General features: G+C 40.0%; 2 protein-coding genes across 2 annotated transcripts; one reads left to right on the top strand and one right to left on the bottom strand.

Annotated features, from left to right (window-relative positions):
• Nucleotides 1-4860: 4860 nt before the first annotated feature.
• Nucleotides 4861-6393, bottom strand: LOC124271340. Its single transcript, XM_046706434.1, has 2 exons — nt 6203-6393; nt 4861-5938 (listed from the first exon to the last, which is right to left on the bottom strand). The coding sequence occupies exons 1-2, from the start codon at nt 6363-6365 to the stop codon at nt 5730-5732; spliced, it is 372 nt and encodes a 123-aa protein (XP_046562390.1). The 5' UTR covers nt 6366-6393; the 3' UTR covers nt 4861-5729.
• A 13428-nt stretch (nt 6394-19821) lies between these two features.
• On the top strand, nt 19822-21487 carry LOC124271328 (C-type lectin lectoxin-Lio2-like). Its single transcript, XM_046706425.1, has 3 exons — nt 19822-20137; nt 20755-20949; nt 21175-21487. Exons 1-3 carry the CDS (start codon nt 19846-19848, stop codon nt 21381-21383), a joined length of 696 nt encoding a protein of 231 aa, XP_046562381.1. The 5' UTR covers nt 19822-19845; the 3' UTR covers nt 21384-21487.
• Nucleotides 21488-25398: the final 3911 nt, after the last annotated feature.

Here is a 25398-nt window from a genome sequence, read left to right as displayed (position 1 = left end):
CTTCACCTATTAATAAGTACTCATGCGTATACCTGCTGAGGCCAATGCGACACAATGACCTCTTCAAAGCTGGAGTGACAACCATAGTAGGTGTAACCAATTGTTGGTTTTATTGGATGTAATTTATTGACATCTACTTGGGCGTTCAACTTCTTTTGCTTCATGAATGTAAGATCTAATTACGGATTTGTAATCAGAGTATGGAATGAGAAGTGGTGTCACAAATTGTCGTGTACTGCCTTACGAGCAGAATAGCCATTGTGTTACCATATATTCCAACATGGTTGGGTTATCAACAGAGGAAGATGTCGTATTGACCTGAGGCAAGATCATTATACAATGGAATCAAAGACCCTAGGATCAAAGCTAGGGCTAGGATCCTTTAGAGAATAGGGGCCCTGGGCTCTTAAAGCTCATTGGCTGATCCGGTAACCGTGCTCATGAGAAACATGAAATGAAGCTTGACACGTGGGTTTCGGGAAAAGCATGTAGCATGCCAATTACTTACGATTTGGATTATGAAGCGTAAAATATTCATGCATACAGTTAACGTTGAATAAATATCGACATGATTCTTGTTACTGTTCACGCCTGAGTTTCCCAGATGGAAAGGACCTTGAATTAGCGTTAATTTGTTTGCGTATGTTTTACGAGTATAATGTTACTCTCATATACAGTTCAAACCCGATTATTTATTGATCTACCTGAAATAGCAGCAGTATCATAGATCATATTATCGATTTAAGTATATTGGTTTGCCTAAACATTTTCGCACTGGGGCTTCAGTGTTAAGCGCAGTCACAATCATGTGTGGCATACGTTAATGATCGGGAAATGACCCTTTGGGGTTATGTTAACAGATTCATATTCTCTGGTCTTCCACAATGATATAATTTTGTTATGGACAAATATGTATGTATACTAATGTTTATTCGTGAAAACACGCGCCCCATTAGCGAAAACATTTTATGCCTGGATGTCTGGTATGCTTGATGCCTAGATGTCTGATATAATGGACGTGTTGTACACTGGATGCCTGGATGTCTGAATGTTTGGTACTGCTGGATGCCTTGATGTCTGGTACTGCTGGATGTCTGGTACGCTGGATGTCTGGTACTGCTGGATGTCTGGTACTGCTGGATGTCTGGTACTGCTAGATGTCTGGTATGCTGGATGCCTGGATGTCTGAATGTTTGGTACTGTTGGATGTCTGATACTGCTGGAAGTCTGGTACTGCTGGTTGTCTGGTACTGCTGGTTGTCTGGTACTGCTGGATGTTGTATGCTGGATGTCTGGATATCGTACTACTGGATGTCTGGTATGCTGGATGCCTCGATGTCTGGTACTGCTGATTGTCTGATACTGCTAGAAGTCTGGTACTGCTGGTTGTCTGGTACTGCTGGATGTCTGGTATGCTGGATGCCTCGATGTCTGGTACTGATGATTGTCTGATACTGCTAGAAGTCTTGTACTGCTGGAAGTCTGGTATTGCTGGATGTCTGTTACTGCTGGATGCCTTGATGTCTGGTACTGCTGGATGTCTGGTACTGCTGGATGCCTTGATCTCTGGTACTGCTATGTCTGGTACTGCTGGATGTCTGGTACTGCTGGATGCCTTGATGTCTGCTGGATGTCTGGTACTGCTGGATGCCTTGATGTCTGGTACTGCTGGATGTCTGGTACTGCTGGGTGTCTGGACTGGATGTCTGGTACTGCTGGATGCCTTGATGTCTGGTACTGCTGGATGTCTGGTACTGCTGGATGTCTGGTACTGCTGGATGTCTGGTACTGCTGGATGTCTGGTACTGCTGGATGTCTGGTACTGCTTGATGTCTGGTACTGATTGGATGGTACTGGTACTGCTGGATGCCTTGATGTCTGGTACTGCTGGATGTCTGGTACTTTTGGATGTCTGGTACTGCTGGATGCCTTGATGTCTGGTACTGTTGGATGTCTGGTACTGCTGGATGCCTTGATGTCTGGTACTGTTGGATGTCTGGTATGCTGGATGCCTGGATGTCTGGTACTGCTGATTGTCTGGTACTGCTAGAAGTCTGGTACTGCTGGATGTCTGGTACTGCTGGATGTCTGGTACTGCTGGATGTCTGGTACTGCTGGATGCCTTGATGTCTGGTACTCTTGGATGTCTGGTACTGCTGGATGTCTGGTATGCTGGATGCCTGGATGTCTGGTACTGCTGATTGTCTAGTACTGCTAGAAGTCTGGTACTGCTGGTTGTCTGGTACTGCTGGATGTTGTATGCTGGATGTCTGGATATCGTACTACTGGATGTCTGGTATGCTGGATGCCTCGATGTCTGGATGTCTGGTATGATTGTCTGGTACTGCTAGAAGTCTGGTACTACTGGATGTCTGGTATGCTGGATGTCTGGTACTGCTGATTGTCTGGTACTGCTGGATGCCTTGCTGGATGTCTGGTACTGCTGGATGTCTGGTACTGCTGGATGTCTGGTACTGCTGGATGTCTGGTATGCTGGATGTCTGGTATGCTGGATGTCTGGTATGCTGGATGTCTGGTATGCTGGATGTCTGGTACTGCTGATTGTCTGGTACTGCTGGATGCCTTGATGTCTGGTACTACTGGATGTCTGGTATGCTGGATGTCTGGTACTGCTGATTGTCTGGTACTGCTGGATGCCTTGATGTCTGGTACTGCTGATTGTCTGGTACTGCTGGTTGTCTGGTACTGCTGGATGTTGTATGCTGGATGTCTGGATATCGTACTACTGGATGTCTGGTATGCTGGATGCCTCGATGTCTGGTACTGCTGATTGTCTGGCACTGCTAGAAGTCTGGTACTGCTGGTTGTCTGGTACTGCTGGATGTCTGGATATTCTGCTGATGCCTTGATGTATGGTACTACTAGAAGTTTGGTACTGCTGGATGTCTGGTATGCTGGATGCCTGGATGTCTGGTACTGCTGATTGCCTGGTACTGCTAGAAGTCTGGTACTGCTGGATGTCTGTTGTATGCTGGATGCCTGGATGTCTGGTACTACTGATTGTCTGGTACTGCTAGAAGTCTGGTACTGCTGGATGTTGTATGCTGGATGTGTGGATAACTGGTACTACTGGATGTCTGGTACTGCTGGATGCCTTGATGTCTGGTACTACTGGATGTCTGGTACTGCTAGAAGTCTGGTACTGCTGGATGTCTGGTATGCTGGATGCCTGGATGTCTGGTACTGCTGATTGTCTGGTACTGCTGGATGTTGTATGCTGGATGAATGGATGTCTGGTACTACTGGATGTATGGTGTGCTGGATGCCTGGATGTCTCGTACTGCTGGATGACTGGATGTCTGGTATACTGGATGTCTATATGCCTGGTCCTGCTGGATGTATGGATGCCTGGATGTCTGGATGCCTGGATGTCGGGATCACTGGTTCTGCTGAATGTTGGGATGTCTGGTACTGCTGGGTGTCTGGATGCCTGGAAGTCTCGTGCTGCTGAATGTCTCGATGCCTGGATGTCTGGTACTGCTGGATGCCTGGATGTCTGGTACTGCTGGATGTCGGGATGTCTGGTACTTTTGGATGTCGGGATGAAATCCAATTTTAGAGAGATGCTAGTTTTATTTCTTGGTACTGTGATATTCTAATTAGTTTTACTGTCCTTCGATGACAGGTGTTTATAATTTGCATGTATCTATGCTGAATTCTAAACTTGTTTCAGTCGCGATATGGCTGAAATATCGCTAATATGATTGTAAATCTTAATACTTCAACAAAACAATTAACACTCTCATCAAAATCGACGCATGAAGAATGCGACCCGGCTGGAAATGATCTTCAGCAACCCATGTCTCTTTCTTAAAGGCACTGTGTCTTCATGGTACATCAGTGCATGAACACCAGGATCCCATGTCAGGATGATACACTGTCGGTCACGTATCTTCATAATCACAACTGATCCTATGACAAAAATAGGGTGATGGGAAGCTATTATGCCTCCGAAAATAGTTAGCTCTATGTCGGGTGGTGAGGTAGCCTCGTGGTTAAAGCGTTCGTTCGTCGTGAAGAAGACCTGTGTTTGATTACCCACCTGGATACAATGTGTGAACCCCTTCTGATGTCCCATCGTAATATTCCTTCAAAATTACTAAAAGGGGCGTAAAACCATATTCACTCACTCACTGCGTTTTTGATATAAGAAACCATTCCCACAGAAGCATTTACACTCATGTGTCTTCATAAAGTCAAAGGTCAATATTCGGCGATAAACTAACCTAATGAGACAGGATGTAAACTATATTTATGATTGCAAGAAGAAGTATAAATATTACTCCAGCAAATGTATACAATATCAACAAAACTACAACAGAATGCTATCTTGGGTGAACCAAAAGTTAAATTACATGTAACTGTCTGCGACTCTTTTCACGAAATCTTACTTGGAAAATACCGAGACGGCAATGTGTATTGTGGCACCCTCATCCTTAAAAGCACTTCTCCAAACATACGTATGTTAGCTTGGCATGTTGGAATCGAGAGAACATGTAGTTTGCCAATTACTCACTCTTTGGATAATTAAACATAAACTATGCATATGTACATTGTGCTTTGAATAATGTTAAAATATCGACGCGAATGGGCCCACATAAAGTCATTGTTGAATAGTCGGCGATGTATAATGACTTGTTTCAGAGAATGTGAGTTCGTAACTGACACATAACCTTCTGAGATGCGATGTAAACTGTATTTAAAATGACAAGAGGAAGCATAAATATTACTCCAACAAATGTATACAATATCAACAAAACTACAACAAAATGTTTACATTTATTTAACCAAAAGTTTAATTACATGTAAGTGTCTGCTTCACGTAACTTCAGTTTATTTAGCAAGTGACATATCGACAAATGGTGGGCCGCACCCTAACCTTTAGAAGCACTTCTCCAGACATACGTATCCTACTAAACAAGGCTCTAAAAAGCTGTTTGTTAGATCTGGCAACAGTGCTAATGACTAACATGAAATGAAGTGTGACTCATATGTATCGAGAAAAGCATGTAAGTTGCCAATTACTGACTATTTTTATAATTAAACATGTACATTGTACGCTGAATAATGTTGAAATATCGACGCGATACTATTCACTCCTGAGTTTAAAAGATGGAAAGGACCTTGCATTAGCGTTAATTTGTTTGCTTAAGCTTATATTACATAATGTTACCCTCATGGACGATTCAAACTCGATTTTGTATGTGTCTACCTGAAATAGCAGCAGTATCATAGAATGTGGCGTAAAACACCCTTTCATCACATCATTGATTTAAATATATGGGTTTACCTAAACGTTGTCGTAGCCGAGCTTCAGTGTTTAGCGCGGTCACAATCATGTGTGGCACACGTTAATGATCGGGGAAATGCCTACAAGTTAACAAGTTTATATTCTCTTAATGGACGTCCTCAGACACAAATATGTTTTTGTAATGGAAAAACATGTATGTGCACCAATTTGTACACTTGAAAAAAGACAACTTTCCACAAACTAACACGTTTTACCATTTGTAATGGATCCTTTCTATATAGCACGTCAAAAGGAACAAAACATGAACTAACTAAACATGTTATAAGGTAATTATATATAGCACACAACAATATAACAATATTAAAATAATACGACTGTTTTTGTCTCGCAACGTCACGTGTGTACCTCACAATAGTTCAAAATGTAAATGTGATTGCGTGTACGGGCATATTAGAATTTACAGAGGTATCTCACAGACAGCTCTGGATTCCTGGGTGCACCTTCTGTTTGACAATTCACCATGGTTCGATTTAACACAGATCTGGTCTGCCTCTTCACTGGGTTGGTTAGAGCCCCACTTCCATACGTAAGTAGACCCATCCAGCCAGGTAAACACGTTGTTTACAAGTTTCTCCATTCCAACCCAGAGAGCTCCTGGTACATCATCTGCAAGGATAAAAATATTGGTGAGCATATGGGCCACCTCTGCCACCAATAACTGAAGTGAGGAAATATTATTGAAGGAGTACTGATGAATATAGTATGTACAATGCATTTCGGGCCTGAAGACCTGTGCCTGGGGTGTCTTTCATTTTAGACTATGACTGTAAGCACCTTCCTGGTTGATGCATTTGTGAGTGTTTTCCCTATTGGTACTCCCCTTTTTGTCACAGGTTTAACAATGTAATCCGAAGGACAATTTACACTGACCGTGCCTCTGGAGTGAAGCCATGTACTCCTGCTTCTCCTGGCTGTTGAGGACGACCAGCCGGCCGCCTTCACTTTGACACAGAGAAGTCAGGCTCCACGAGGAGCCGCCGTTTGGAGTTATCTTGTAACACAACCGGGGAGACACGACGGACGTATACCCCATAGATACAGGACATGGGTCTGGATCAGGAAGCGCTGAAAGTGAATAGATTTGTGTAAAAAAACACTTCAGATGTTCGCTAAGAGGTGTTACTTAATGTAGGCGTTACTCCAGAATCTCTGGTGTATAGCGTGTTCCACCACTATATACCATCGATGACATGTATAAAGTGGCCACACGATCAGAACTTATTTAAGTGAATCCTTTCACCTTCTGGATTAAAAGCGATTCAAGATCCAAAATTAAAACAATGTATCTGTCATTATTACTCAGACTATCCAAATATTTCTGTTTCCAGGGTAACACATTTCCCTGATTTATTTGGAAGCATTTTATGGTGATATACATTTAGCAAGCTGGCAACAATGGTCGTAGCATTATTACGCAGTATTGCAAATACACAAAACTTTATCTCCTGCCGTTTTGAAGCCATGGTCTCCAGGGGACGATTGCCAGCAATTGTACACTTGTACCTTAGTTCCACCAGCGATTTATATCTGTAATGGCTTAGAGGGTGTTCAGTATTTTCATTTCAAATATGATGAGCTTACCTCCTGCCTTGATGAAGTGCTTGGATCCAGGAACAGATTTCCCAGAGGACGTGAGAGAAGATCTGTACATGCTGCACGTGCCATTGTGGTAGGTGAGAGCTGTACAAAGTTCGTCCTGGGTACAGAGGCCAATACAGGTCTCTTGATGAAGAAGCGCCTGTGTCCTCCAAGAATATTCTCTTGCCTTTACATTGTCTAGTGTCACATGCCTGTCAAAGCGTTGCCAGGAACTGCAATTTCCAGCATACACGACCGGGATGAATGCAATTCCCAGACACAGCACAACGTTCATCCTGCTTCGGTGGGACGCGGCACCTACTGTGGAATGTATTGACATCTGCTGCCAATGTAATAAGATATGTACGATATTATTCAGGTTCATTCACAATAGAACTGTGTTGTCTCCAAAACGTTTCTAAATTTAATGAAAACAGAGTGCAATTCGTTCAAACACTTCGAATTGATATGGAATGCTTATCATTGTTAAATCACAATGGAATACACGTTCCATGAACTGGAAATGTATTGTTCAACCTGTAGATTAAGGAAGCTCCCTAAAAACTGTTAAGGCCTTGATGCCTCATTAGCAACGGTCGGTTTTTCATTCCTATTGTCGTCCAGTATTTACCTTTCTTCTGTCAATTTCTTCTTTGGGTAAATCATTAACCATGTTTACCAATCAACTAATTCCACGTTGACAGAAGACACTAGTCAGTGTTTAAGCCACATGCATCACATGTTAAAACTTTTCGTTACCAGCTCACACTGAATGTGTACTTGGAATGTTTTGGAGACCATTGTGACGTCACAATCACGTTATCTCTCAACTTTCTGCATGTGGAGCTATTGAACGTTATTTTCTACAAGCAAAACATATGTAATTACTGTTTACAAACCAAAGTGTGGGAATATCGATATAAGATGGCAAATAGAATCACACGCTTGTGGGTTATGACATTAAGTTTTGTTAACTTTATCTCATCCCTTATCGATAAAAGCGATAGACTATTTACATTGATATATTTGAAATTGCTTAAGATAACTGGAAACATCTTTGCTCTTTGTTTTTTTTGCATTACAAAGTGCAAGGAATCATTTACCAACAGCAATCACATGCATGAGTAACCTCAACCTATGCACACAACCACGTGGGGCCAGGAACACGCTCAATGTCGTCTCTCAAATCATCGACCAGGTGACCTCAATACTAAACTTAAATCCCATGTACAACAAATACTGATCCTAATTTCAATTTACCATGTTGGGAAGGTTAGGTCTGTCAGCACCCGTGGGATTCACTAAAGTGTGCAACAAATGAGACCTGCATTACTTTGGTCTTTCCTCCCACATTAGGTAAGTACGCCTAGATTGGAATAGAAAAATGGCACGTATCTTTTAATCCAAATAAGACAGAGTCAATGCGCAACCAACTCCAATGTCGAATCTAATAATGAATGGTAATATCATCAATTCCGTTCAAAGCATTAAACATTTAGATCTTATACGTCATTATGATTGCTCTAGGGGATAGTTGTACCATACAGCAAGCAGATATACTTGAAAAGCTCAGTCTTGATGCCGTAGAAGATACGTTCATAAAATGACTTTGCTTTACAAAATGGTCAATAACACTAAGCCAATCTTAGTAACGTGGGACCACAGAGATGTTAGTATCGAGGATTCAAATCTTCAGACTGTAAATCTATAAATTATGAGAGGTCCTTTCTTCCAGATACTGTTAAATTATGGAATTCATTACCGGCTGAACATAAAAAATCGCCGTGCCTATCGAGATTAAAAAGAATGTAATTTTAATAGATTAAAACAGCTACAATCATTCTGACTTAAATTTTGGTTGCAGATTATGTCAAATCATACATAGTTTAAACAATCTATATTCTTGTACTCAAGTCATGTACAGTGGAATTCATAAACAGTGTTACCCCTATATTAATGTTTCTACCCAAACGAATGTATATTACAACAGGAACTTTATATAATAAATTATTGTGCATTCATGTAGAAAAAAACACTGTGACATACCAATATTTTCACGTAAAACATTTGCTTTGAGATATAAACTAATGAACAGATCGAAATATGTGTGTATTGACATGATTAGATAGGTTCCTATTGCCATATATCAGTGTTCAAGTTGTGGCGGCGGTCTGTAAATAATCGAGTCAATACCAGACAAGACAATAAGGTGATCAGCAGCATGAACATCGATCTGCGCCGTTGGGAACCGATGACATGTGTCCACCAAATCAGCGAACCTGACCACCCGATCCCGTTAGTCGCCGCTGTACGAGTAGAGCGTAATGAGAACGCATTGCGAACTTTTAGAACCGTATAGATAAATACTACAACTTCTGAAGAACAATTCATTTTGTTTTGGATATATTTGCACGGAATAGCAACTAAGTAAGAATGTGATGCAGTCGAGTTAGGTCTGTCTGCCAACGGAGTGAAAGGGTGGAAACTGTTCACAAACGTATAGCAATTGCGTCAGTAAGATGGAAGGACGGCAATATTGTTCGTAGTACGGCATGTTAAACGTTCTGAAACACTCTTCCGTCCCTACTCCAACCGATCCCGTACGCAAAGTTCTTATACAGACAGCAAACAGGTGCCACTACGTCCAGTCAGTTCGCACGCAGTTCGAACCCGATGCGAAAATGTTCCAAGAACGTCCTGAGAGCGAGTTTGTTGTGGTGGGGGTATTAAGTAAGTGGGTGAGTGAGTTAATATTTATCGTCACATCGGCAATATTTCAGCCACATCGTGACGAGAACAATTAATTATCAGTAAGGATCAATAATATTAGGAGCTATAAAACTGTTTACGATGAACAATAAAACTACTAGTGTATCACAGATAGAGATATAAAACTAGCATGTAACTAAAACGTATACCATAATGCAGGACAATGAAATATCAAAACGGGCTATAGATCACCAGCAACTGAAGGTAGATCACCATACTAAAGACAATGGGGACTTACAGTACTTTGGGGGTATCAAATCAAATCACATTGGACCCATGTGGGACATCGAACCCGCGTCTTCAGCGTGGCGAGCGCCACCCCATCGCCCCTATGTGGCCGGAGGACATGCATGTTAGTTGATTAGACCCTACTTTGACTTTGACTTGCACCAGATCTTTTCACGTGGACAACTGACTTGCCTTTGCATGTGTTTGTGAAGCCTGCTGCTGGTTGGACAGGACAGTTTTCGCGAAATTTGGTCATGTTACTCTGGAAATACACATGGATCCAAGCAGAGTTGTAAATTTAAATGGCTTTTAGCTGACATCTCTTTATGTGATGAGATGTAATCTCTTATTTCACTCACTCACTCTTTCCACTCCATTCTTTAGTATGCTATTAGGGAGTAAGCGAAATAAAATTTAACGTCACCTGGGCAATATTTTAGCCATATAGTGGCGATAGTATGCTATTAACTATTAGCAGTTACTGTCGATAAGATGGATGGAGTGGGAATAACGCATAATGTTCAATATTTACATGCATTCACATTCTAATTGAGATGTTATATTTGTACCTAGCCTCTAAGTGAGTGAGTGAGTGAGTGAGTTAATATTTATCGTCACATCGGCAATATTTCAGCCATATCGTGACGAGAACATTTTATAATTATATTAAAGATGAATAAAGTTAGAAATTCAAAAACCTGTTGACGAAGAACAGTAAAACTACTAGTGTATCACAGATATCCATTTAAAACTAGCAATTAAATCTAAAATATTGGAACTATAAATAACAATACAATATTAAAACAGGCTGTAGATCGCTAACGACTGAAGGTATATCACCATTCTAGGGACGCCTCTAAGTGCATGCCATGGCCTTCAAAATGTTTGCACCAACAATATAATGATCAATATCAGCTATTTCTGCTAACAATTACTCGTCTTTAGTGCATTATTAACCGTATTTTGCCAATACGTCAAAAACATGTTGCAACAAAAATCGAACAAGTAAGTATCAAAGAAACGTCATGCCATACAACGCGTGATAGACTACAATGCTCTTTATGATTTAAAATGTTAAATGGTGATTCATAGGTGTTGCACTAAACACTCTTATTACACTCATCCATTTATACTGAAGGGAGAGGAACCGCCTCAATGTATTCCGTGTCACAGCCTTTAACTATCAATCACCTTCTGTTGGATTGTGTTGATATTTGACCACTTACAGCATCCAAGACCGTCCATGCAGTGGGTGACCTTCAGTAACATCACTACGTCAAAACCGACAGATGTGCGCAACCATTTGAAGGATCGCTTAACCAGAGCAACGAAACAACACGTCAGACCATTGGGTGAGTGAGTGAGAGAGTTTAGTTTTACGCCGCACTCAGCAATGTTCCAGTGAGTGAGTGAGTGAGTTAATATTTAACGTCACATTGGCAATATTCCATCCATATAGTGACGAGAAATGTTTTATATAAATAATAAATTAAAGTTGCTAAAGAATCAGTCAGCGAAGGACTGCAAAATAACTAGAGTATCACAGATGGAGTCTAAAACTAGCATGAACATGTAAAACTTTTTTATTTACGAAGACAATACAATATAAAAACGGGCTATAGATCGCCAACAACTGAAGGTATATCACCATATTAGGAACCATGGGGACTTACATTACTTTTGCTACCTGCATGGACCCTAGTTGGATTTACACCATCCCTTCAGCCATTGGCGACAGAAGAGAAATCTAGCCATAAATTAAAAGCACACATATTCTACGATTAAAAACCTGGTACACTTAAGTTGACTTTGAAAGTTTTGGGACTTACGTACCCTCTCAGGAGGACAATAATTTTACGCTACGTCAAGGGTACAGCCACTAACAATCTCAGTTGCTAATCTAAACTACCAATAATACAATATATATCTATTTACAAATCACTCAACAAATCTAATTTTTTTTAAACTGCAATAATTAAATGAGAACTGACATTATTAAAAAGATCCTTCAGAGTTTTGGATTTGAAATAGATATCCCTTGTGATTGAATATTCAATGCAGTCAAGCAAGACATGCTTGGCTGTGATCCTTTCATCACAAGGGATACAAAACGGAGGATCTTCGCCTTCAATAAATATTCATGAGTATATCTGGTATGGCAAATGCGACATCGTCGCATAATGACCTCTTCAAATCTGGACTGACAACCCAAGTAGGTGTAACCAATGTAGGGTTTTATTGCATGTAATTTATTAATACCTACTTGGGTGTCCCACTTCTTTTGCAATAGATCGCGGATGTATGTTCTAATGCTGGCTTTATAATCAGAGTATGGGATCAGAAGTGGTGTCACAGATTTGTTGAGGGCTGCCTTAGCAGCAATATCAGCCATCGTGTTCCCAGAAATGCCAACGTGGCTGGGTAACCAACAAAAGACGATGTTGCATTGGCCAGTAGCAAGTTCATTGTACAATTCAATAATTTCTAATAAAAGTGGATGTTTGCAAAAAAGATTGTTAATAGCCTGAAGACACGATAGAGAATCTGAAAAGATGATATATTGTTTATATTTACGATGTTTATTAATATATTTAAGAGCTGTTAGTATTGCGTTTGCTTCTGCTGTGAAAATTGGACTGTCATTGGGTAATCTGGAAGATATTGTTTTGGACCCAATGACAGTGGCACAAGCAACCGCGCCACCATCCTTGGACCCATCTGTAAATAAGGATTTATATGTATTATATTTACTTTTTAATTGATTATATTCTTGTTTATATTGTAATTCATTTGTTTCCGATTTTTTAAATGGTGTAAGTGTTAAGTCAACTTCTGGTCTAACTAACTACCAAGGAGGAGAAGAAAAAAGACGGGAAGGAGCTATATTTTCCAGCTCAATGCCGGCAGCAGCAATAAATGGCTTAATCCTGAGCCCAAGAGGCGGAACAAGAGAAGGTTTTTTGTTATACAAATCCTCATAAAGAGGATTAAAGACACAGTGAAATGCAGGATTAGACTCGTTAGAATATGATTTTGTAATATATTGTAAAGATAATTTTATACGGCATTGGTTAAGAGAAGGTTCATCTGCCTCGACGTAAAGACTGTCAACAGGAGAAGTTCTGAAGGACCCAAGACAAAGTCTCAGACCTTGATGGTGGACTGAATCTAAGAGTTTTTAGGTTACTTTTACAGGCTCCACCATATACGATGGAGCCATAATCAAGCTTCGAGCGGACAAGTGATCTGTAAAGGTGTAGGAACGTAGCTTGATCCCCCACACACACCTTGAATTAGACACGACTTTCAATAAATCGAGTGCCTTCAGGCATTTAGTTTTTAGAGATTTGATATGCGGAAGAAAAGTTAAATGGGAGTCGAAAATGAGACCTAAGAACTTGGCCTCTTTTACAACCTTGATGGGAGGGCCATTTAAAAACAGTTCTGGGTCTTTATGTGGTTAATATTTACGGCAGAGAGGTATGCAATTAGTTTTTGATTTAGAAAATTTAAAGCCGTTTTCAAGACACCATTTATGTATTTTATTTAAACACAACTGTAGTTGCCGTTCTATAGTATGCATATTCTTACCGCGACAAGAAATGTTAAAATCATCCACAAAAAGTGATCCATCAATTGAATCGTTTAAAACCTTGGATAAGCTGTTGATCTTAATGCTAAATAAAGTGACAGACAAAATACTTCCTTGGGGGAGACCCTGATCCTGATTAGAATGGTCAGACAGGGTTGAACCCACTCGGACTTGAAATTGCCTGTCTTGTAAAAACTGTGATATAAAAAGAGGTAAACGACCCCTCAAACCAAAATCATGTAAATCCTTTAAAATGCCATGCTTCCAGGTGGTATCGTATGCTTTCTCGAGATCAAAGAATATCGATACAGCATGTTGTTTATGTATTATAGTCCCCCTTAAGCTAAAATCATGTAAATCTTTTAAAATGCCATGCTTCCAGGTGGTATCGTATGCTTTCTCGAGATCAAAGAAGATCTATACTGCATGCTGTTTATTTACAATTGCGATTTTGACAAAGGATTCTAAACGTACCAAATGATCAATGGTACTATGATTTTTCCTGAAACCACATTGATTATTTGTTGTAAGGTTGTTGGTTTCAAGATACCAGATTAATCTATTGTTTACCATTCGTTCCATGGTTTTACAGACACAACTCGTTAAAGAGATTGGTCTGTAATTAGACGGATCAGTATGATCCCGGCCAGGCTTTGGAATAGGGACAACAATGGCATTACGCCACGAAGGCGGAAATTCCCTGAAGTCCAGATTGTGTCAAAAATATGTAGAAGTGTTTCCAAACATGATTCAGGGTAAATGTTTCAAGAGCTGATAGTGTATATTATCAGCTCCTGCTGCTGTATCCTGAGCTTGCTCAAGGGCGGTATGTAGCTCATGTAGTGAAAACAATTCGTTACAGTCTTCACCATTGTCTGATTTAAAGTTCATTCTTTTCTTCTCCTGTTGTATCTGGTGTTTCTGAAATTCAGGAACATAATTGGATGAAAATGAATGTATGGAGATGTTCGCCAAGTTCATTGGCAACGTCGGTTTTATCAGTTAATATATTGTCACCATCATTCAGATGGTGAACAGTAGATTTGGAACCCTGAAATCTTTGGATCATGTTCCACACCTTTACTGGAATCGGTGTGTGCATGAATTTATTTTAAACATATTTCCACCAAGACTGACGCTTTTATTCTGTTTAAATGTACGTCGAGCCTTGGCATTTAACATTTTAACTTTATTTAAATTATGGACAGTAAGATGTCGCCGAAAATATTTTTCAGCTTTCTTCCTGCTCTTTCTGGCCTGTTTACATTCATTATCAAACCATGGCTTACGAATATGTGGAACTGCAGAGGACTTGGGTATAGTTTGGTCAGCAATGTCATTGAGGATATCGGAAAACAATTGTATAGGATCTTCGCTGTTCGCAAATACCTCATGTTTTAAGTGTCCAACACACAGAGCCTCATATAATGACCAATCAGCCCTGGCGAAGTTCCTTCTTAATGAGGTGGATCATCTCCAGGGCTAATTGTTTTGAGAATGGTGGGAAGTGATCGCTCCCCACATAGGTCATCATGGACCACCCATTCAAATTCATTATATACTTAAGAATCGGCAAGTGACAGATCCAGGGAAGAATATGTTCCCGTAGTTGGATGTAAATAAGTGGCTGAATCGTCATTGAAAATACATAAATTATTATCGGAAATGAATTCCTCAATGAGTTTACCTTTGTTATTAGTATGTGCACTTCCCCAAAGTGGGTTGTTTCCGTTCAGATCGCCCATGATGAGACATGGCTTCGGAAGTTGATCATATAGATTTTGAAGATCTGATTGTTGAATACTAGAAGAAGGAGGTATATACAAGATGCGCAATGTGCAGGGTCAGACGAACAGCAACAGTTTGAAGATCCGTATTTAGAGTGACAGGGCTATGAATGACGCTCTGATGTACCAAAATAGAAGCGCCCCCAGTAGCTTTATCGCCTGGAGGAGAAAAAGAATGATTTAAAGTTATCAGTATTTTTAAGATATGTCTCTTGGAGACACAACGCTGACGGTTGAAGATCTTGTAAGAGTAAGTGTATTTCATTGAAGTTATTCTTCAGTCCTCTGCAATTCCATTGAATTAGATTGGTTAATTGATTCATGCTGGCTTAATTGGAGGAGTCCACGTGAGTGTGAGGAGGAACTATTCCTCCGTTTTCATGTGATGACACAGTAAGCTCCATGTCTAAAGGTGCAAATGTGTTCTGCGTTAAGAACCTCAGGAATGAAGGGACAGTAGGTGTTTGTCTCTATATAATCTCTTTCCTTTTTTCTGTTTTGAATTTTCACTGACTGGTTTAGAAACAGACGTCTCAGATTGTTGCTCATGGTGATTTTTCTGTTTGAGAAGCCGACGTAGATTGTGTTACTTTCGGAATAATCTGAAGGGCTGAAGGTGAAGTAATAGATTTATTTGACGTTACCCATGTCATGTCGGTCTGACATGTGAAACGGAGGACGTTGCTACAGAGCAGTGACTGCAACAGAGTAGGTCAGGTTTGATGGAGTCTGAGTTGATGGTGTCAACATTTGTTTTGCTCAAAGGTAGGAAATATTATTTGGCATTTGATTTTCAATATTTGTGATTCCCGTTGATAAACGGGACAGGAGCTGGATGAAGCAGAATGAGCACCATTACAGTTTGCGCACTTATACTCTTTCTCACAGTCCGGAACCCTCATGTCGATCACCACAACGATGGCATACTGTAGAGGGGTTTCGACAGGATTGCGAGCCATGCCCGAAATGTTGACATTTATAACAACGGGTGGATTGGGGACATACATCTACTCCGATGTTGAACTTCTTCTGCTTTTATAGACTTTGGAAGAGAGGACGGTCAAAAGTCAATAGGTACGTGTTGGTTTTCAAGATGATTCCCTCTTTCTTAATCGTGAAACGTTTCACAGAAGATACACCTTCATCTGCCAACTCTGAAGCAATGTCCTCCTCTAACATATCAGCGAGACAACGTGCTCTGTCCCGTATGATGCCACGAAAGGTTTAGCGTCCTGTGCACAGACACAGCAACCTCTGTATTTGCAAATGTCTTGATCGACAACAGATTTGAGATTGCTGTCTCCGTGCACACACTCAACAGAAGCGAGCCACTGCGAAGTTGGGTGCCGTTGGTAACTTCTCCACAAATTCCTCAGATGGCCTTTGAAATTGCAAAGGGATTAAGTTTAAGTGGAAGAAAAGTCTGAAGCCTCAATAACAACAAATCTAGCCCATGTGTCAAGGCTAGAAGACATATGTCAGTAGAGATTTAAATCCTCTAAACGTCTCTTTTTTTCGTTTCTAGATGAACCAGAAGGTAGAAGTGCCATGATGAAAGGGAAATATTCAGCACCCCTGCTCCCCACCCACCACGGATCGTCAACAAAGACAGTGTCAAATAGCACCGGATATCCAAGATGCCGACACCAGGGATACAGGGGTGTTATACTCTAGAAAAACGACACAAATAGCTGCATTTGTCTGCCAATTTCATGCCCGACTGGTTCGGCCCAAGACATGAAATTAAGAGACATACACAGTCATATCACCAGACTGGCCCATGAGCCACCGCCTTCTGGCATAGGACTCTAGGCAAGCATATATAATATAATTTGAAATACAAACATTCAGTGTCAAAAATGTACAAAAACGTACAGCAATTGTAGAAGAATGTTGTCCATGCACAGGGCATGGCGTGACCAGCCGATTGATAGAACCGGGCCAGTTCTACCACCCGTCTAGGTGAAATAAGGGCCAAAGTGGTGTGTTGGGCAAACGAAACACGGTTCAAGGCTCCCAGTGCCCTCAACCACCAGAATCCCGTCCTCCACCTACACAGGGGCGCAACCCACGGCAAACGGGTTGGTGGACCAAATATACCCCCTGGTCCACAAGGGGGGGTTGAAGACGGTTAGCGTTACCAAGCACCCACCACGAGGAGGTGGCTCTTCACGGGTGCTTCTTAGCGTTGAAGTGATGGAAATGTAATAAGAATCTATAAGTACGTTTACAAAATCTGAAATTTGTTTGGCCACCGTTTGTGTGCATATTCCCGATCAGATTCGCTTGTACGTCATCCGATCACTATAGTCTGTAACAGCATAATGTAACACTATAACCACATTATAACTACACTGTAACAGCACGTTGTAACGACACAGTGTAGCGAAACACTATAAACCACATTGTAACCACACACTGTAACGACACATTGTAACCACACACTATAACGACACATTGTAACTATACATTATAACAACACATTGTAAACACACACTATAACGACACAGTGTAACCACACACTGTAGCGACACATTGTAACTATACACTATAACAACACATTGTAACCACACACTGTAGCGACACATTGTAACTATACACTATAACAACACATTGTAAACACACACTATAACGACACAGTGTAACCACACACTGTGGCGACACATTGTAACCACACACTATAACGACACATTGTAACCACACACAAATAAAAACACATTTATAACCACACACTGAAACGACATATTGTAACCACAGATTGTAACGACACATTGTAACAACACAGCAACAACACATTGTAACCACACACTGTATCGACACATTGCAACCACACACTGTAACGACACATTGTAACCACACACTGTAACGACACATTGTAGCCACACACTGTAACAACGCATGGTAACCACACACTGTAACAACGCATTGTAACCACACACAATGTAACGACACATTGTAACCACAGACTGTAACGACACATTGTAACCACACACACTGTAACGACACAATGTAGCCACACACTGTAACAATGCATTGTAACCACACACTGTAACAACGCGTTGTAACCACACACACTGTAACAACACATTGTAACCACACACACTGTAACAACACATTGTAACCACACGCTGTAACGAGACATAAAGTAACCACACACACTGTGACACTACATTGTAACCACACTGCTGTAACACATTGTAACCACACACTGTAACACTACATTGTAACCACAGACTGTAACAACACATTGTAACCACACACTGTAACAACACATTGTAACCACACACTGTAACAACACATTGTAGCCACACGTCGTAGCAACACATTGTAACCACACACACTGTAACAACACATTGTAACCACACATCGTAACAATACACTATTTGAACGAAACACTTTGACATTATGTTACAAGCCACACACTTAAAGTCTGTCATCACTTCACCAAACGTCACTCATACCAGCTGTTTTGACAGTTATTTGTTCACATTGTGTTTGTTCATCTCAGTATATGCAGTTCTTAGTTAAGGTAACCATATCATATAGACTAGTTGTTCACTTGTTGTTAAAGGTACCAGCATGTGTATCGAAACGGGTCGGCATTGACTTCGTGCCTAAATCAATATTTGTTGTACATTTGAATTAACTTCAGTATAAAGGCCACCTGGTCGATAATTTGAGAAAAGAACCTGAGCGTCTGCCTGGTCCCACGTTGAGGTTTCTCATGCATGTGATTGCTGTTGGTAAATGCAAGAGCATTGATTCCTTGCACTTTGTAATGCATAAATAACAAAGGAGCAAATGTGTTTCCAATTATCTTAATCAACGACAAATATATCAATGTTAATAGTCTAATGCTTTTATCGATAAAGGGATGAGATATAATCACTTATAGAATATAGATATCAAAAACAGTTAATTAAACAAAATTAAGGTGATAACCCACCAGCGTGTGATTCTTTTATTGTTCTTCCGAAGTTTTGGTTTGCAAATACCAATTACGTAGGTTTTGCGTGAAAGCAAATAAAGATTCAGATGAAGAGAGATGGGAGACATCATTTGACAGTGACGTCAAAAGCGTCTGCAAAATATCCGAAGTAAACATGTGTGGGGAGGTAACGAAATGTTTAACATGTGATGCATGTGGCTTAAACACTAACTAGTGTTTTCTGTCAACGTGGAACTAGTTGATTGGTAAACATGGTTAATGATTTACCCAAAGAAGAAATTGACAGAAGAAAGGTAAATACTGGACGACAATAGTACTGAAAAACCGACCGTTGATAATGAGGCATCAAGGCCTTAACAGTTTTTAGGGAGCTTCCTTAATCTACAGGTTGAACAATACATTTCCAGTTCATGGGAAGTGTATTTCATTGTGATTGAATCAATTCGAAGTGTTTGAACAAAGTGCTCTGTGTTTGCATTAAATTTAGAAACGCTTTGGAGACATCACACTTTTGTTGTGAATGAACCTGAATAATATCGTACACATCTAATTACATTGGCAGCAGATGTCAATACATATCACAGTAGGTGCTGCGTCCCACCGAAGCAAGATGGAGGTTCTGCTGTGTCTGGTCATTGCATTCATCCCAGTCGTGTATGCAGGAAATTGCAGTTACTGGCAACGTTTTGACAGACAGGTGACACTAGACAGTGTAAAGGCAAGGGAATTTCCCTGGAGGACACAGGCGCTTCTTCATCAAGAGACCTGTATTGGTCTCTGTACCCAGGACGAACTCTGTACAGCTCTCACCTACCTTAATGGCACGTGCAGCATGTACAGATCTTCTCTCACGTCCTCTGGGGAATCTGTTCCTGGATCCAAGCACTTCATCAAGGCAGGAGGTAAGCTCATCATATTTGAAATATATACACTGAACACTCTCTAGGCCATTACTGACATAACTCCCTGGTGGAACTAAGGTACGAATGTGTAATTACTGGCAATCGTCCCCTGGAAACCATGGCTTCAAAACGGCCAGAGATAAAGTTTTGTGTGTTTTCAATACTGCGTAATAATGCTAAGACCAGTGCTGCCCGCTTACGAAATGGATATCATCATAAAATGATTACAAATAAATAAGAAAGAGAAATATTTCGATAATCTGATTAATAATGACAGGTACATTGTTTGGATCTTAAATCGCTTTTAATCAAGAATGCAAAGGATTCACTAAAATAGGTTCTCATCGTGTGGTCACTTTATTGTTATCGTTATTATTATCAATGGTATTTAGTAGTGAAATACGTTGTACACCAGATATTGTCACAAACGTGGGATTATTGGTTTGAAACCCGATTTCATCGTATTATATGGGCTTAATGGCACCGTGAATATATATTTTTCACTTTTTGCATGCACCCATTCTCGAGACTTAGCAAACATCTGAAGTGTTCTTTTAAAAATATTATGTGAATAAAAACAAACAATCACGATATGGAAACGAACCTATTCACTTCAGCGCTTCCTGATCCAGACCCATGTCCTGTATCTATGGGGTACACGTCCGTCGTGTCTCCCCGGTTGTGTTACAAGATAACTCCAAACGGCAGCTCCTCGTCCAGCCTGAGTTCTCTGTGTCAAAGTGAAGGCGGCCGGCTGGTCGTCCTCAACAGTCAGGAGAAGCAGGAGTTCATGGCTTCACTCCAGAGGCACGGTCAGTGTATACTGTTTTTTTAATCGCCGTGTGAAACCTTAGAGAAAAGGGAAGTACCAAAAGGGAAACCACTCACAAATGCATCAACCTTATGCCAGTAAGGGACGTACATATTACATGGTAGACACACAAGTCATTGGTCTACACTCCCAAATGTATTTTACATACTTGATTCGTCAATACTCCTCCAATAATATTTGCTCAATGGGGTTTGTATCCTTGCAGATGATGTACCAGGAACTCTCTGGGTTGGAATGCAGAGACTTGAAAACAACGTGTTTACCTGGCAGGATGGGTCCACTTATGTCTGGATGTGGGGCTCAAACCAGCCAAATGACATTGCAGATCAGATCTGTGTTGTATCGTTTAATGGTGAATTTTCAAACAGAAATTGCAACCAGAAGAATAAAGCTGTCTGTGAGATACCTATGTAAATTCTCAGACTCCAGTACAAACAATCATTTTTAGATTTTGAGAATCCATAGTGATGCTGAGGTATATTTCTTGTGATGAATACATTCGTATGACTTTAAAAGTGTTATATTATATATTCTGATTATTTAGTTAACACGGAATTTGTGTTCATTTTGAAGTGCTGGATAAAATGGTTTCATTATAACTAGTAAAATATTTCAGTGCATGGGCGTGGTCTTTTTCACGAATAGGAAGTGAGTGAGTGAGTTTAGTTTTACGCCGCACTCAGCAATATTCCAGCTATATGGCGGCGGTCTGTAAATAATCGAGTCTGGACCAGACAATCCAGTGTTCAACAGCATGAGCATCGATCTGCGCAATTGGGAACCGATGACATATGTCAACCAAGTCAGCGAGCCTGACCACCTGATCCCGTTAGTCGCCTCTTACGACAAGCATAGTCGCCTAGCAAGACTTATTCTACCCCGGAACCTTTTTCACGAATACAAATTGGTGTACGAACATATTTTTCCATAACAATCATGTGTTTGTGTTGGTGGATTTCCCTTGGGAGAATATGAATCTGTTATCATAAACCAAAAGGGGCATTTTCACGATCGCCAACGTGTCCCACATAGGATTGTGACCGAGCTTAACATTGAAACACGGGCACAACAAAGTTTAGGCAAACCCATATATTCTTAAATCGATGATGTGATGAAGGGGTGTTTTACGCCACATTCTATGGCACTCCTGCTGTTTCAGGAAGATACATAAATAATCGACTTTGAACTGTTCATGGGGGTAATATTATGTAACAGAAGCAAACAAATTAACGTTAATTCAAGGTCCTTTCCATCTTTGAAACACAGAAGTGAATAGTAACGGCAATCACGTCGATATTTCAACGTTATTGTTTACACGTTTAGTTATCCAAATAGTCAGTAATTGGCAAGTTACACGCTTTTCTCGATACATACGAGTCACACTTCATTTCATGTTTGTCATTGGCACTGTTGCCAGATCTAACAAACAGCTGTTAGAGCCTTGTTTAGTACCATACGTATGTTTAGAGAAGTGCTTCTAAGAGTGAGGGTGAATACACATTAGGTCCACAGACACTTACATGTAATTTATCTTTTGGTTTAATAAAGGTAAAAATGTTATTGTTGCTTTGTTGATATTGTATACATTTGCTGGAATATTTTTATGCTTCCTCTTGTCATTTCAAATACAGTTTACATCGCATCTCATAAGGTTAGGTGTAAGTTATGAACAGACATTCTCTGAAACAAGGCATTACGCATCACCGAATATTCAACAATGACTTTAAGAAGGCACATCGTGTAAATGCTTTTGTGGGAATGGCTTCTTATATGAAACGCAGTGAACACTATAAAAGTGTGTGAGTATGGCTTTACGCTACTTTAGAAATATTCCAGCAATACCATGGCTTGGTACTCCAGAATGGGCTTCACATGTTCCATGTGCGGAATCGGGTCTTCGGCGTGACGAGCAAACGCTTTAACCACAAGGCTACCTCACATACGATTAACTCAATGTGGCTGTCATACGAGCTGCGTGGTAAGGATCAGTTGCCATTAAACACATACTTGACCGACAGTGTATCATGCCAAAGTCGGCTAGTGCTCATGCAATGATGTACCATGAATGCACAGTGCCACACAATGCCTGTTTAAAAACTGGCCATGTGGCATGGGTTGCTGAAGATCAATTCTAACCGGGTCGAATTCTTCACTGGTCGATAATGATATGAGTGTTAATTGCTTTGTTGAAGTATTAAGTAATGCTTGTATAGATAGGGCAAATACGGCTATCGTGGATAAAAATCGATTTGATCCTGACTGTTAATTTCTAAAATAAGAAATACACGTATGTAGATGTCTGCATATATTTTTTCAAATCTGAAGACCTGATTTCTTTAGAACACTACATAAAATCAAGAAATACCTATTATATAATGTGTAGAATAAAAAGACTATAACAGACAACGTGATGCATTTGAAAGCTCTGTTACAGATGCTAAATGCTTTCGGTAAACTCGGAGGTGCTTAAGTGGAATAAAGCGTGTTTGTTGTACTATAGACATACACACGTTGTGTAATACTTAAAAGGAACTTGTTGCATCCAATAAAAAAGAAGACTAAAAGCGGCCGACGAGCCACAGTATAATGAGGGTGGTATCGTGACAATCCTATCTCAGAGGAAGAACTCATCGATAGACATAGACTTATGGTATAATAATTGTAAGTCACTGTTTGCATTCATTAAAAAAACAAAACGAGAGAGTGGTATTTACATAATCCTATCTCAAGTCATTGATAGCATTGTAAGTTTAAAGAATAACGCAGGGTGGTACAATAAAAATCTGGTTGAGGCGTTTGCTCGCCACGCCGAAGTCCCGGGTTCGATTCCCAAGATGGGTTCAATGTGTGCAGCCCATTCCTTGTGTCCCCACGCCGTGATATATTGGTAAAAGCGTCGTAAAACTAATCTCGCTCACAAAAGTGATTGAGTTAAGATTTAGAGTCTCATCCGCAGTATTGCAGCCATATCGTGACTATAGCAATGTATACTGTATAATAAAGAAAAGTTAGTTTATTAAAATCTGTCAACAAAAGACAGTAAAACAACTAGGCTATCACAGATAGAAACGTAAAACTAGCATGTAAGCATAAAACATGTATTACAATACAGGACAATACAATATAAAAACCGGGCTAGAGATCACCAACAACTGAAGGTATCACCATACTAGGGACCATGGGGACTTACAGTACCTTTGCTACCTACATGGACCTATAGTTGGATTTACATCATTCCTTCAGATGTTGGTGATTTGTGCACAATTTAAGCATACATTACATTAAAAAATACATATATACTACGATTAAAATCACGGACAATGAAAATATCACCCACAAAAGAATAACGTGTCACCTGTCATTGACTGTACACGCAGCTGTATAAGGTGAATATTTAAAAAAAAATGTATTCATCTTTTTCAGGTACAAAATCATGACATCAAATCACAACGAAATATAAACCATGCATTTGTATGCAGAATTTGGCGGTATCTCACATTGACAAGCATATCATAACAAATGACATTGTAGGAAAAAGGGTCGGTTGTACGTTAATATCAATTAAAACAATTGATGTCAATCAGACCAGAATCCAACAAATTTGGTAAATTACAAGAAGAGATGGCATGCATTCTCTCGATATTGTAAAATTTACTTATTTCCTTTCTCATCATGTCAAAACTTGGTGTACAAGTATATGTTCGTATTTTAAAAAAACTAAATTTGACAAATGTTATCAGGAGATTAAGGACATCGTTCCTTTTTTCAGAGGATCCAAATATCATTTTTATCTTATCGATATTCAATGTGATATCTGTTATTGTTCTTATCCAACTTGAAAATTGATTCCATGTGTTTATAGATTTTGCACATTCGTAAAAGAGATAAGGAATGAATGGTAATATTGTTTAAATGCTCTTATTACTGAATATGTTAGGTTTCTTATATCTATATATGCACAGGTTAATGTTTAAACGTATTTGGTAGATCTATTAAATATGTTATGTGGCATTTACGAAAGACTGCTCTATCTGGTAATTGTGGGAAAATCCAGTTTGGAATATTTGGTCTTCACCAACCTATGCTTCTCGTAAAAGGCGACTAACGTGATCCGGTGGTCAGGCTCGCTGACTTGGTTGACATATGTCATGGTAATCCAAACGATGACCATGCTGATGATTCCTAGGGCTTCTGGTCCAGACTGGATTATTTACAGACTGCCGCCATATAGCTGGAATATTGCTGAGTGCGGCGTTAAACAAGAAAGCAACCAACCATTGTGGGCCGAATAGCGAATCCTGCCCCTGATATTGGCGTATGAACACAAAACCTCAAACAAGAACGACAACTCTATCCCTGTTCAATTCCAACATAGCAGCTCCTTTCGAAAGATTAAAAAAAATATTAAACAATAATAATAACGATAATG

The sequence above is a fragment of the Haliotis rubra genome, unplaced genomic scaffold (genome assembly GCF_003918875.1).
Source record: "Haliotis rubra isolate DU_JTF1 unplaced genomic scaffold, ASM391887v1 Scf1024, whole genome shotgun sequence".
NCBI lineage: Eukaryota > Metazoa > Mollusca > Gastropoda > Lepetellida > Haliotidae > Haliotis > Haliotis rubra.
Note: the sequence above shows the minus strand (reverse complement) of the source record. Positions and strands in the feature narration are given on the sequence as shown.